Here is a 14,465-nt window from a genome sequence, read left to right as displayed (position 1 = left end):
GATCTTTGGGGTGCATATTAGATACGTTAAGATCAGAAGGACAGTGGCCCCTGAATGGTTCACAATTAAACAGTCAGAAGTGCTTTACAAAGGAGAGGAACATGCTGATAATGAACATGCCCAGAAGGCTCCCTTGGACTTGTGGCATCCAATTTTAATTTCCCCCACAGGGGCCTGGGAGAAGGAAATGGCAACCCACTCCAGTAGTCTTGCCTGGAGAATCTCATGGATAGAGGAGCCTGGGAGGCTACAGTCTATCAGATCACAAAGAGTTGGGCATGGCGAGTGACTTAAACTTATTGTAAAATGCTTTTTCTGCATCTATTGAAGTGATCATATGATTCTTATTCTTCAATTCATTAATGTGGTATATCACACTGATTGATTTGTACATATTGAACCATACTTGCATCCCTGGAATAAATCTCACTTGATAATAGTGTGTAATCCTTTTAATGAATTGTTTAACTTGGATTGCTAATATTGAGAATTTTTGTATCTGTGTTCATCAGGGACATTGCCTGTAATTTTCTTTTTTTTGTAGTATCTTTGTCTAGCTTTGGTATCAGGGTAATTCTGGCTTTGTAAAATGAGTTTGGAAGTATCTTTCTCTTTCATTTTTTGGAAGAGCTTGAGAAGGATGGTATTAATTCTTGATTGGTAGAATTCACAATGAAGCTATCTGGTCTTAGAGTTTTGTCTGTTGAGAGGGTTTTAATTGTTGATTCAATCTCTGGTCTGTTCAGATTTTCTGTTTTTTCATGATTCAGTCTTGGTAGTTTGCATGTTTTTAGGAATTTATTCATTTCTTCTAGATTGTCCAATTTGTTGGTGTATTGGTGTATGACTGTTCATGTAGTCTCTTAGAATCTTTTGCATTTCTGTTGTATCAGTTCTGACATCTCTTTCATTTATATGAATCCTTTTTTTTCTTGGTTAATCTAGCTGAAGTTTTATCTATTTTATCTTTCAAAAAAAAGCTAGCTCTTAGCTTTGTTGATCTTTTCTATTGTCTCTTTAGTCCCTATTTCATTTATTTCTTGCTGATTTTTGTTATTTCTCTTCCTTTTAACTTTGGGATTTATTTGTTCTTTTTCTAGTTTCTTTAGGTACAAAATTAGATTGTTTATTTGAGATTTTTCTTATTTCCTGAGGTAAGCCTATCTTGTGTAAATGATAATTTTATCATCTTCTCAAATATTGGAGCTTTGTTATAATTGTGTAAGTATAATGCTGTTGATCATTCTTTTTCTTGTTAGAAAGTATCCCTCTGTTGAGGTCTGTCGGGCTTTTTTTTTTAACCTATATTGTTGGAACACCTCATAGAGTAACTGCTATGAACACTGGAATGCATTATCTTTTCAAATTAGTGTTTTCATTTTCTCCAGATAAATACCCAGTAGTGGAATTACTGGGTCAATATGGTAGTTCTGTTTTGATGATAGCCATTTTGTATGAGATGCAAGGTAGTATCTCATTTTGGTTTTAATTTGAATTTCTCTGATGATTAGCAGTGTAGATCATTTTTTCATGTACCTTTTGACTATCCGTGTATCTTTTTGAAAAATGTATATTTAGGTCTTCTGCCCATTTTTCATTCAGACCCTGAATTTGATCTTGCTCTGCAACATACTAGTTGTATGACCTCAAACAGAAATAACTAATATAAAGTATCCTCACATGGACTTTCCTGGTGGTCCACTGGTTTCGACTCTGTGCTTCCAACACAGGGGGCATGGGTTCGATCCCACATGCTGCAAAGCATGGCCAGAAATGATAATAAAGTATCCCCACAGGCATGATTTCTTGATTCCTCTTCTTTCCCTTTTCAAGTATTTGTTCAAGTATAATGTTAGCCTTGAAGAACTTCATAAAGGCATTTTATTTGGCTACTAGTACTCATTTTCCAGTTGTCAGTTTTAATGCATGTTTTTTCCTCTCTCTTTTTCTCCTAGAGATAAGATTTAATTTTCCACAACTGACTGGGGTGCTTACGCTTGCTTTCTTTATTCATAATTGTATTATCACACTCTTGAAGAATAACAAGAACCAAGAAAACAATGTGAGTAATTACCTGAGGAATTGACTTTTGTTACTAAACCTTAACTTTTAAATGTAAACCACAAAACAATGGTCAGCAAACTTCTGTAAAGGTTCGGGTGGTAAATATCTTAGACCTTATGGGCCATGGGTTTGCAACTACCCAGCTCTACTATTGTGGCATGAAAAGTAACTCTAAACAATATGTAAGCAAATAGGTAGTGCCTGTGTTGCAAGAAAATTGTATTTACAAAAACAGACAGTTGGCCATATTTCATCCATGGGCCATAACAGTTTGCTCTAGAGCAGTCACTTAAAAAAGGAAAAAAAAAAAGATGTATAGCTGATAGCCAGTAGTGGTGAGATCTTTAAAAATACCCAAGTGATCTAAAAGAAAACAGGGAAAAGGAAACAAAGAATATATGGTACAAATAGAAAACAAATAGAAAGATAATAGATTCAAAGTCATATTAATAATTACATTTAAAATGGTCTAAATACTACAATTAAAAGAGATTGTCAGTCTGACTAAAAAAAAAAAAAAAAATGTGTACTGTCTACAAGAAACTTACTTTAAATATAAAGTAAGTTTATATAAAGATATACCATGCAGACATTAAGTGTAAGAGAGTTGTTGTTCAGTTACTAAGTTGTGTCTGACTGTTTGCAACCCCATGGGCTGCAGCATGCCAGACTCCCCTGTCCTTCTCTCTCTCCCAGAGCTTGCTCAAATTCATGTCCGTTGAGTCAGTGATGCCATCTAATCAACTCATCCTCTGCCGCCATCTTCTGTTGTCTTCAGTCTTTCCTAGTATCAGGGTCTTTCCCAACGAGTCAGCTCTTTGCATCAGGTGGCCAAAGTATCGGAGCTTCAGTTTCAACATCAGTCCTTCCAATTAATATTCAGGGTTGATTTCCTTTAGGACTGACTGGTTTGATCTCCTTGCAGTCCAAGAGTCTCTCAAGAGTCTTCTCCAGCACTACAATTTGAAAGAGTCATTTCTTCAGCACTCAGCTTTTTTTGTGGTCCAGCTCTCACAACCACAAATGACTACTGGATAGAAAACAAATAGAAAGATAATAGATTCAAATCCAGTTGTGTTGATACTTATATTAGAAATGGTCTAAATACTACAATTAAAAGAGATTGTCAGTCTGATTAAAAACAAAACCTAATTATATACTGTCTACAAGAAACTTACTTTACATATAAAGAGATCATGCAGACACTAAGCGTGAAAGAGATGGAAAGGCTATTTTAATATCAGACAAAGCAGACTTCAGAACAAGGAGTATTGCCAAAGATAAAGAGGAACATTATATGATGATCTTTAAGGACCAGTTCATCAAGAAGACATAATGTATGCTCCCAGTAACAGAGCTTCCAAGTGAAGGAAACAGCAACTGTCTAAATTGTAAGAAGTAGAGAAATCCACAATTATGTTAATAATTAGTGATTTCATCAACCCTCCCTTAATAATTGATGGAGCAAATGGAGAGTAAGTAAAGATATCAAAAGCATGAAAAACACTATCAGCCTGCCTGGCATTTACAAAAGTCTTAAACAACAGCAGAATTCACATTCTTTTCAAAAAGACATGAAACATTTACCAAGATCAACCATACACCGAGTCACATACACTTGAAAGGACTGAAATCATACCAAGTATGTTCTTTGACCACAATGAAATTAGAAGTCAGTACCAGAAAGAAATCTGAGAAATTGACAAATATGTGGAAATTAAACAACATACTCCTAAGTAACTAATGAACTCAAGGAAAAAAATTACAAGAAAAATTAGGGAAGTACTTTGAGATTACTGAAAATGAAGATAAAACATATCAAAATATATGGGATGCAGTAAAACTGTGCTTAGAGAGAAACTTATGGCAGTAAACACCTACATTAAAAAAAAAATCTCAAATCAATAACCTAACCTTCTTCCTTAAGACACTGGGGGAGAAAAGAGCAAACTAAACCCAAAGAAAGCAGAATTTAACCAGTTACCTGTGACCTTGTTTGTAAAATTTTAATTCAGCTTGATAGCTTATAACCATATAAACAAAAATCATGATGAAGTTCTAATAGGAGTCTATACAATTATTGAAAAGTGAAAGTGTTAGTCACTCAGTCATGTCTGACCCTTTGCAACTGTGGATCTTTCTGCTAACAGGAGAGAATATCCTTCATGTTTTTTCTAGTGCCTTTAAATTTGTCTTCCAATGAGAACATATTAAGTCTTCTCCAAAATTTCTTTGTTTGATATTGATAAGTTAGACTCTCGGAAAAATAAATAATTCAACCACATCAGTTCTTTCTCTCTTCTCTCATCACTGTACTAGATTTTAATATTAAAAGTGGCTTTTATCAAGGGTTCATGGTAATACAAGAAAGCCATGTGTATAATGTTGCTTCATTGTTTTATAAGAACTGTAATTGAGATATTCTGTGTTAAATTGCTCAGCATCCTTTATGCAAAGACTAGAGAGAAAATTTTCTCTGTTAAAGGCTAAGAAAACATTTCCTTAATGAACTCATTATTTGATAATAAGGGTCATATAACTATTCTTGTTTCTATTTTTGCTTTGACTTTTGGAAAACTTAAGGATTAAGTTCTCTTACCGTATTCTATAACTTTTCCTAGGCAAATGTATTTTTATAGTTTTTTCCTTTTCCTGTTACCCTCACACTTTAGATTCAGTTTTTATTTTGGAAATGTTTAATCTTATTGTACTTCTGTCATAAACAGTTTTAAATCTTTGGAGAGAATAGGAAGAAAATCTTACTATCCTAAATGAACATTTGGAACTTTGGAGTATAAAGGAAAAATTGAGAATATACTTTATGGCTTTTACTTTTAAATCCCTCTCTCCTTCTTTACAAATTTCCTGACTCCTTGCCACTTGAACTAAGCTGCCGATCACAAATTTTAGGAAGTTTAGAGATATGTGGAAGATATCTTTTTTATCATCACAGGAATAGTGTATGTAGTTAACAGTGTATACTTTGGTTTCGGCCAGGTCACCTTTCTATCCTACTCAACTGATCTCTAATGCTAATTTAAACCATGTACCACAGAAACCAATTTTGTGAAGTTGGATTCTCATGTTTTGGGTCATTCTATCCATAAAGCTGTTTCTCAAACTTCACCACCAAAGTCCCCTTAATGAGAGAGAACACTTTGCACACCTGAGAGTCTGGGGGTGAAGAAAACAATTTCAGTGGAATCTCATGTTTTATCCTAAACACTCATGCATATTTTTATTGTGCTCATAATTAGTTTGTCTTACTATAAAACAGTCTTAAAACAATTGTTTAAGTTATAGGCAGACTTCACTTTGCACAGTTCCCATATGCATGAATTTCAGTTACTGTGGCTTAGTTAGATTATATCAGTTTCCCCTAACCACATGGTTCAAATTTAGGTTACCACAGGGTTTGAACTTGGATAAAGTAGTAACTGGGAGCTTCCAAGGTGGTGCAGTGATAAAGAATCCACCTGCCAATGCAGGAAGGACTGTACAAGTCAATGAATCACTTACAGATCTTCATCTGGAATCAACTTCAGAAAATCTTAGCACCTTAGAAAACTTCACCTCAAGCAGTTTTTTTTCTAGTGACTCCCAGAGTCTTGATTGGCATCTGAACTGGTCCTTTCACTTTCAGATTATTCTCCTTTGTGCCTCTGATCTAGTCCGCACACCCCTTCTCCAGAGATTTTTTTTTTTTTTTTTTTTAAATTTTTTATTAGTTGGAGGCTAATTACTTTACATCATTACAGTAGTTTTTGTTATACATTGATATGAATTAGCCATGGATTTACATGTATTCCCCATCCCGGTCCCCCCTCCCACCTCCCTCTCCACCCGATCCCTCTGGGTCTTCCCAGTGCACCAGGCCCGAGCACTTGTCTCATGTACCCAACCTGAGCTGGTTATCCGTTTCACCCTAGATAATATACATGTTTCAATGCTGTTCTCCTGAAACATCCCACCCTCTCCTTCTCCCAGAGCCCACAAGTCTGTTCCATACATCTGAGTCTCTTTTTCTGTTTTGCATATAGGGTTATCATTACCATCTTTCTAAAGTCCATATATATGTGTTAGTATACTGTAATGGTCTTTATCTTTCTGGCTTACTTCGCTCTGAATAATGGGCTCCAGTTTCATCCATCTCATTAGAACTGATTCAAATGAATTCTTTTTAATGGCTGAGTAGTATTCCATGGTGTATATGTACCACAGCTTCCTCATCCATTCGTCTGCTGATGGGCATCTGGGTTGCTTCCATGTCCTGGCTATTATAAACAGTGCTGCGATGAACATTGGGGTGCATGTGGCTCTTTCAGATCTGGTTTCCTTGGTGTGTATGCCCAGAAGTGGGATTGCTGGGTCATATGGCAGTTCTATTTCCAGCTTTTTAAGAAATCTCCACACTGTTTTCCATAGTGGCTGTACTAATTTGCATTCCCACCAACAGTGTAAGAGGGTTCCCTTTTCTCCACACCCTCTCCAGCATTTATTGCTTGTAGACTTTTGGATAGCAGCCATCCTGACTGGCGTGTAATGGTACCTCATTGTGGTTTTGATTTGCATTTCTCTGATAATGAGTGATGTTGAGCATCTTTTCATGTGTTTGTTAGCCATCTGTATGTCTTCCTCGGAGAAATGTCTGTTGAGTTCTTTGGCCCATTTTTTGATTGGGTCATTTATTTTTCTGGAGTTGAGCTGGAGGAGTTGCTTGTATATTTTTGAGATTAATCCTTTGTCTGTTGCTTCGTTTGCTATTATTTTCTCCCAATCTGAGGGCTGTCTTTTCACCTTGCTTATAGTTTCCTTTGTTGTGCAAAAGCTTTTAAGTTTCATTAGGTCCCATTTGTTTATTTTTGCTTTTATTTCTGAAATTCTGGGATGTGGGTCATAGAGGATCCTGCTGTGATTTATGTCGGAGAGTGTTTTGCCTATGTTCTCCTCTAGGAGTCTTATAGTTTCTGGTCTTACATTTAGATCTTTAATCCATTTTGAGTTTATTTTTGTGTATGGTGTTAGAAAGTGTTCTAGTTTCATTCTTTTACAGGTGGTTGACCAGTTTTCCCAGCACCACTTGTTAAAGAGGTTATCTTTTTTCCATTGTATATCCTTGCCTCCTTTGTCGAAGATAAGGTGACCATAGGTTCGTGGACTTATCTCTGGGCTTTCTATTCTGTTCCATTGATCTATATTTCTGTCTTTGTGCCAGTACCATACTGTCTTGATGACTGTGGCTTTGTAGTAGAGTCTGAAGTCAGGCAGATTGATTCCTCCAGTTCCATTCTTCTTTCTCGGGATTACTTTGGCTATTCGAGACCTATACATAGAAAACTATAAAACACTGATGAAAGAAATCAAAGAGGACACAAGCAGATGGAGAAATATACCATGTTCATGGATTGGAAGAATCAATATTGTCAAAATGGCTATACTACCCAAAGTAATCTATAGATTCAATGCAATCCCTATCAAACTACCAACGGTATTTTTCACAGAACTAGAACAAATAATTTCACAATTTGTATGGAAATACAAAAAACCTCCAGAGATTTTATATTGTGGCTGGTTGGAGTGATTCTCCCGCGGTGAGGTGTTAGAGGTATCTTCCCAGTGTTTGCAAGCCTTGGCTGCAGCGCACCTCCCTGACTCACCTGTCCCTGGGAGTGAACAGCACGAGGGAGGAGCCGGCCGGCCCCAGCAGTGCTGCAGCGGCAAAGGCATCTTCCTCAAAGAGGTGTCAGGGCCCTTGCACAGTCTCATGCGTGTGTGTTAGTCGCTCAGCCGTGTCGAACTCTTTGCGACCCCAGGAATTGTAGCCCACCAATCTCCTCTGTCCATGGGGATTCTCCAGGCAAGAATACTAGAGTGGTTTGCCATTCCCTTCTCCAGGGGATCTTCCCGAGCCAGGGACCAAACTCAGGTCTCCTGCGTTGCAGGCAGATTCCTTACCTTCTGAGCCACCAGGTAAGCCCCATGACACAGTCTCATACTACCATAAAAAGAGAAGACTGTCTGTACTTAGTTTTGCTCCTGAAAACTTTTAAGTGGAATAGCTTTTCTTGAAATTCACAGCTTATCTGAAGGTATGCATTCCTCAGTGCAAGAAGCAGACTGAATAGAGAGATAAATATTTCTGTTTATGGTCCCCAAAGTACATAGGAAGAGTCCTGCCTTTCATACTATAACACTCAATGGACCTTGAAATCTATATTCCATATGTAAATAACCATAAATGAGTTCTTGTTTCTACTGAGTTTGGGGACTACCATTTTGTAGAAGTAGTATGTGAGGTTCAGGTAATAAAATGTGGCTCAACTTTTGTCACTTGTGGAAAATATTTTTTTAAAGGGTTAAAAGTAAAAGTTTAAATGGATGATGTCTTCTTATTGTCTTAACTGGTTGAAACCAGTGTATAAAATGCTTCCGCAGTGACTCAGCAGTATAAGAATCTGCCTGCAGTGGAGGAGATGCAGGTTCAATCCCTGGGTTGGGAAGATCCCCTGGAGATGGGAATGGCTACCCATTCTAGTATTCTTGCCTGGAGAATTCCATGGACAAAGGAGTCTGGTGGGCTACAGTCCATGGGGTCACAAAGAGTCAGACACGACTGAATGACTAACACTTTCATTTTTCATTGTATAAATTAAGCTAAATATGTACCATATTCTGAGAAAACTTTGTCATCTGATTTATTCAAGGAGGTTTCAGTAGGTAATTTGAGTCATTGAAGTTTTGTTAATACCATGATACAATGTTTTCTTGTGATTTAAGTCAGAAAATGTGAAGCTTGTCAGGAACTTGGAATTTTTAATGTTGATTTTGGGTTAGTCATTCAGAGATCAGGTAAAAAAAAAAAATAAAAACTTTGAAAATAGAAAAGGAGACTGAAGAATAGAAAAGGCCTCATTCTCATCTATATAAACTATAGTTGTACTTGGGTCTGAAGACATTTGTGAAGGAGAACAGTGAGGCTCCTAAACAGGGGTAGTGCTCAAATTTTCCAGGTTTTCCAAATTTGACATAATTTCATGAGGTTTTCTTTTCACTAAACATATTTTTACATATGTAACTAAATGAGATATATTTCTGTTCCTTAGTAAGAATACCTTACCCCAAAGAAAGTTGTAGAGTTGAAGATCATCCAACTCATTCCTCATCATCAGAATACATTTGCTATATAACCATCCTGAGTCTGTGGACCACCCTCTTCCTATTTCCTCATCGTGTTTGAATCAGAAGCTATACCATGCTTGTTTTGTTTTGCCTATCTTTATTTAGTTTTATTCCCTGCTTGCTTCTTTAAAAAACTATTTGAGGTGCTCATAACTATTTGTTATTTACTTTTTTCTTCTTACGAATCTTTGTAGTTTACTCAACTATATATGTCTGCAGTAGTGTTTATGTAAATGTTTGGGGTAGGCTGTCTCTTTTGCAGTAAATGCTCCGCTGGATAGTCACTATGAAAAGTATGTCGAACAGAAAGATTATAAACCATTTTTGAGAAACAGAATGTGCTCCCAGGCCCACTGTGCCCCACTTAGCATCCTTCCTGTCATTACTTCTGTACTGCCAGCCCTGCCAGCTGCTGCTTATTTGTGAGGCAGAGTAAGTTACTTTTTTAATGTACAGGGTTCTTGACACATTTACCAGTTCTTATGGTCACTTGTGCTGATTTTTAAATATATTTTTTACTTTGAGCCTTATTTTCTAAAAAATGGCTTTTTTCTGCCATTTTCCATTAAAGAGGCTCTTAAGAGGCCATATCTCCAGGCCTAGAACAGTGATGGCTTGGGTTCAAAGCCCACATGTGTGCATGCTATTCATAGGTGGCATGTTTCCCAGGATCATGCTAAACCTCAGCTGCTTTTATATTAAAACATCATTTCTGTTCATTAGAGTATTTTCAGATGAAAACAGTTACTTTACAACTCTTGACATAGTTCTACTGAATGTGCATTTAAACTACTGAGAAATAGAACTTTTCTAATCATTGTTATTTCTCTTGCATCTATATGTGTACTTTATCATTATCTTTTGTTACTCGTTATTTCGTACCTCTCTTTCACTGTTTTCTTTACTATTGTTTATTAACTGTGACACAAATGTATTATTAAACTGGTTAACTCTCCATTGTAGTAGCTAAGGGCATGCAGTTTGGAGCCAAAAAGTCTTTGGTTTGAATATTGACTTCATCAACTACTCACTGTGTAACCATGAACAAGTGTTGTAATCTCTCTACACTAATTTATTTCTCTATAAAATGAAGAAAAGGATAATACCTACTTTAAATGAGATTATGTACTGTGTTTCGTACAGAGCCTAGTACCTAGACGCACTTAATAATTGTAGACAACATGATTATTTTTATCTACATTTACTGAGTTCCTGCAGTGTGCCAGGTATTGTCCTGGGTATTGGGGATATAGGGCTTCCCAGGTGGCACTAGTGGTAAAGAACCTATCTGTTAGTGCAAGAGATGTAAGAGATGCAGGTTTGATCCCTGGGTCGGGAAGAGCCCTTGGAAGAGGGCATGGGAATCCAATCCAGTATTCTTGCCTGGAGAATCCCCCAGACAGAGGAGCCTGGCAGGCTGCAGTCCATAGGATCACACAGAGTCAGACTCAACTGAAGTGGCTTTGCACGCATGCACGCATTGGGGATATAAAGATGAAGACACAGTCCTTGTCTCAGGGACGTCATAGTCTAGTAGTATGGACCAACTTGGATGTAGAAAAATTTAAAGACCAACATAAGAGAAGAACTATTAACTTTGACTACTTTGGGGTGTGAAAGAATATTTTCTTTCCAGTTGATATCCTCATATCATTAATATAGATTCCTTTATAATAAAAATTAATGATGATTACAATATAGGGTAGTAGATGCCATATTTCAGATGTGTATGCAGTGCTATAAGAACAGGGAAGCAGAAGGGGGAAACTCTCATCAGGAAGCCCTTGCATCTTCGCCTTTTTATCATAATCAGATTTTCCCCAGTTTGCTAAGGTATACATCTTTGCAGAAAGCCTGCCCAAAATAATATGCTGATCAGGTGGTATACAGGCTAAAGACTATCCATGAAATGGTAGCTGGCCCTCTATATGAATATATAGCTCTCTGACACAAGCATTTTGTCCTTCGAAGATTTTGTGTTTTGCAAAACTTCTTTGTTCTTGAGTAATATTGAGTAAGCTAAGGGTGGAATGACTTTCAAACATCACTCTGTGAGACACCTACCCATTGTTATGAATATGGGGATTGCCTGGTCCATTTCTGTTCATACCTTACAGGACCATCAGGCAACTCAAAGGGTGACTGAAATCTAGCCTGGGATGGGCCCTAGAGCTTCAAGAACTAGAGAAGAGACTTTGAAACTTCTCTGAAGGTTTTTTCGGCCTCCCCTTGTTCACCCCTACACAGTTAGAAACTCTTAAAACGCTGGAAGCAGTCTCCATAGTCCAGTTTCCTGTAGTTCCATATAATGAAAGTGTTAGTGAAAGCACTAGTCACCGAGTCGTGTCTGACTCTTTACAACCTCATGGTCTGTAGCATGCCAGGCTCCTTTGTCCGTGGGATTCTCCAGGCAAGAATACTGGACTAGGTAGCCATTCTTTTCTCTAGGGGATCTTCCCAACCCAGGGATTGAACCCGAATCTCCCGTGTTGCAGGCAGATGCTTTGGCATCTGAGCCACCAGGGAAGCCTCTACCATCTAATTTAGGGATTGAAATCCCTGTTTTGTTTTCAAGCTGATTGTCAACTTAGACTTGACTTTTGGGTTTCTCATAGTTTGTTTGTTTAATTGCTTTTGAAGTGAATTTATCAACATTTAAGTTTAGAACTCTCTACTGTTGCTTTAGCCCATTTAAGGAGAAACATTTTCCCCAAAATCAGAAATGTTCCCTAATACCACATGTCCAGTTTTCTTACTGTGGTATCACACTAAAGCAAAATTGTATATAATTTTTTTTTCTTATCTGTTTTCTTAGCTTTCAAAGTAATTTGTGTTTAAAATGAAAAATGAATAGGCTTATTGCCATAATTTAGTTGTGCTGAATTATTTGGCCATAACTTTTGTGGTGATGGAGACCAGATTTATGAGCTGTGGGATCTGTTCTATTTGGATCTGACAGCTGGCTCCATTAAATATCTTGGAGCTTTTTACTTTTCATGGGGATGGTTGGGAGGGTGGGAACAGCAGTGGACGAAAGCAATCCACTTTATTTAATGTTCTGCATTTGTTTACTGGCTCCAATCATAACATTGTGCAGCTGTTTGAACAGCTGCCTTTTGATTTCCTTTTGTTTACTGTTTAGGTTTATTAAGCTTGCCCTTAATACCTGCTTACTGTCTGCTTTTTAACTAGCTTTCATACTTTATTAAATACATTTTAATATATACCAGTCTCTTTGGGGCTAGGCATGCTTTGATGATCTATGAAGTTAATTCACTAAAAGAGAAAAAAAGTTTTTAATTCCATAGGTCATACAGAAAGCAGCCTATTCTTGATTTCTTGTTGTCCTTTAGCTTTATTATTTTAGTTAAATATTTTATAATTTGGTAAATAAATTGCATTTCAAAATTAAGTCCAAATTTCAATCATGATAAACCACCACTTATGTTAACTTTCTAAGCCTGCCAACAGGTAACTTAGTCTACATACTCCAGATAGTTTTTAAAAAGTTGTCAGACTAGTTGTATGTGAATTTTGTTTTAAGAAATGTCTCTGAACAACCTGGATACCTAAGAGATATATATTTACACAGAGAGAGCAAAAAGATAAATATTATATTTATTTGTTAGTCTTATTATTTAGCCTATTCAGACATACTTACTAAAAATTTACTCATCATTGTGGGAATTTTATTCTCTCTTTACAGGTGAGGGACTTGTCCATTGCTTATATGCTGGTGACATTAACTTATCTCTATATTGGAATCCTGGTTTTTGCTTCATTTCCTTCACCACCATTATCCAAAGATTGTATAGAGCAGGTAAGGCACTGTGTACCCTCTCTGTGATTGTTTACACCTTCATTTCTGCAAGGCAAACAGTGTGATACACTAGCAATGTATAATACCAGACAGGCCTGGGTTTGAATCCAGTCTCTTCTGTTTACCATCCATGTGGGAATTCAGGCACCTTCCCCATTCTTTCTGAGCTTCAGCTTCCTCTTCCATTAAATATCACAACAGATACTCCATAGATTTTAGAAGGACTCTCAGAAACCTTCTATATGCTGACACCTGTGGTACTCAAATAAATGATTCCTGTTATTTGCTCCATATTTCTCTGTGTGTGTGGATAATTATGCTAGTAACAGTCTTGAATTTATAAACCCTCACAGAGACTATATTCAGTTCCCTGATTTCCTAAAGTCCAGATCTGGAAATATCCTGAATAAACTGGTTTCTTAATTCATCAGTCCCTGATAATAGATTTGACACTCATTTTGGTACTAGATGGCAAGCATAAAAGCAAAGAAAGACTATTTCTTAAAAAGACAGAGGAAGAGACAGAAAGAATAAAAGAAACATTCTTTTACTAAAAGGCTGCCATAAATAATATTTATTATTTGATTTGACCCATCATAAACCTGGAAATAGCATAATCTCTAGTTTTATGTAACTGAAGAAGTTCTCACAGAAAGTAGCATTCACGGGTGATTTTCATTCTAGTCAGAAGAAATTCCTCTTAAAAAGTGTAGTGGAGTACAAAATACGATTTATTACATATGAATTATAAAAGTTATTTCAGCATAATAGTGATAATGTTCTCATCTTTTCAAGATAAATAGGTTTGACTTGTTGTTCTTTTGATAGTTTGAAATGCTCTCTTGATTTCCTTGATTCCAAAAGTTCTTTGGCAGCCAAGTGTTTGCTGAAAAGTCCCCTGATATGAACAATCCCATATAAAGCCCACTCCCTTGGGAATAAGAATATCTGTGGTATTTGTATTTGAAAGGGAAAAAAAAAAAATCTGAGTGATTGGCTTTCTTTTTCTTAGATGCCAAATGAAAATGGAGAACAGAATCATGAAAGGAAGTAGAAAAAATTTCTTTTCTATTTACTGATAAACTATAGATAATAGTGATAGTAGGTAATAGATATACTCTCACCTTACTCTATAATCTTTAAAAGTGCTACAGTGCATCAGAGGAGAAAAAGTAAGAGAATTATTGAGAATGAAATAGCATTGAATTAGCTATTTAAATTTATTGAAACAATTATACTTATACCTCACGTACTTATAGAGCAGTACTTCTCAAACTATCAGTGGTAAATAATGTCTTCTTGTTTCAATGTCAAATCAATTGCAGATTGATGCTTTTGTAAAATAAAAATGTGCCAATGTCAAATTTCTTTAAGTTTCTAAATACTTACTTTTAATTTCTGT

General features: G+C 36.4%; 1 protein-coding gene across 7 annotated transcripts in view; it reads left to right on the top strand.

Annotated features, from left to right (window-relative positions):
* Window positions 1-14,465, top strand: part of SLC38A9 (solute carrier family 38 member 9) — a 74,084-nt gene that overhangs the window by 51,181 nt on the left and 8,438 nt on the right. For all 7 annotated transcript variants that reach the window (XR_011491219.1, XM_070476688.1, XM_070476687.1 and 4 more), the window contains 2 exons: window positions 1,956-2,062; window positions 12,950-13,063. Coding sequence is in view for 6 of the 7 variants with exons in the window: in XM_070476688.1 (XP_070332789.1) it covers window positions 1,956-2,062; window positions 12,950-13,063 (221 nt within the window). In the remaining variant the exon portion in view is untranslated. The remainder of the gene's footprint in view (window positions 1-1,955; window positions 2,063-12,949; window positions 13,064-14,465) is intronic.

The sequence above is a fragment of the Odocoileus virginianus genome, chromosome 14, assembly GCF_023699985.2.
Source record: "Odocoileus virginianus isolate 20LAN1187 ecotype Illinois chromosome 14, Ovbor_1.2, whole genome shotgun sequence".
Classification (NCBI taxonomy): Eukaryota; Metazoa; Chordata; class Mammalia; order Artiodactyla; family Cervidae; genus Odocoileus; species Odocoileus virginianus.
The sequence above is the reverse complement of the archived record's forward strand: the minus strand, read 5'-3'. Positions and strand labels throughout refer to the sequence as shown.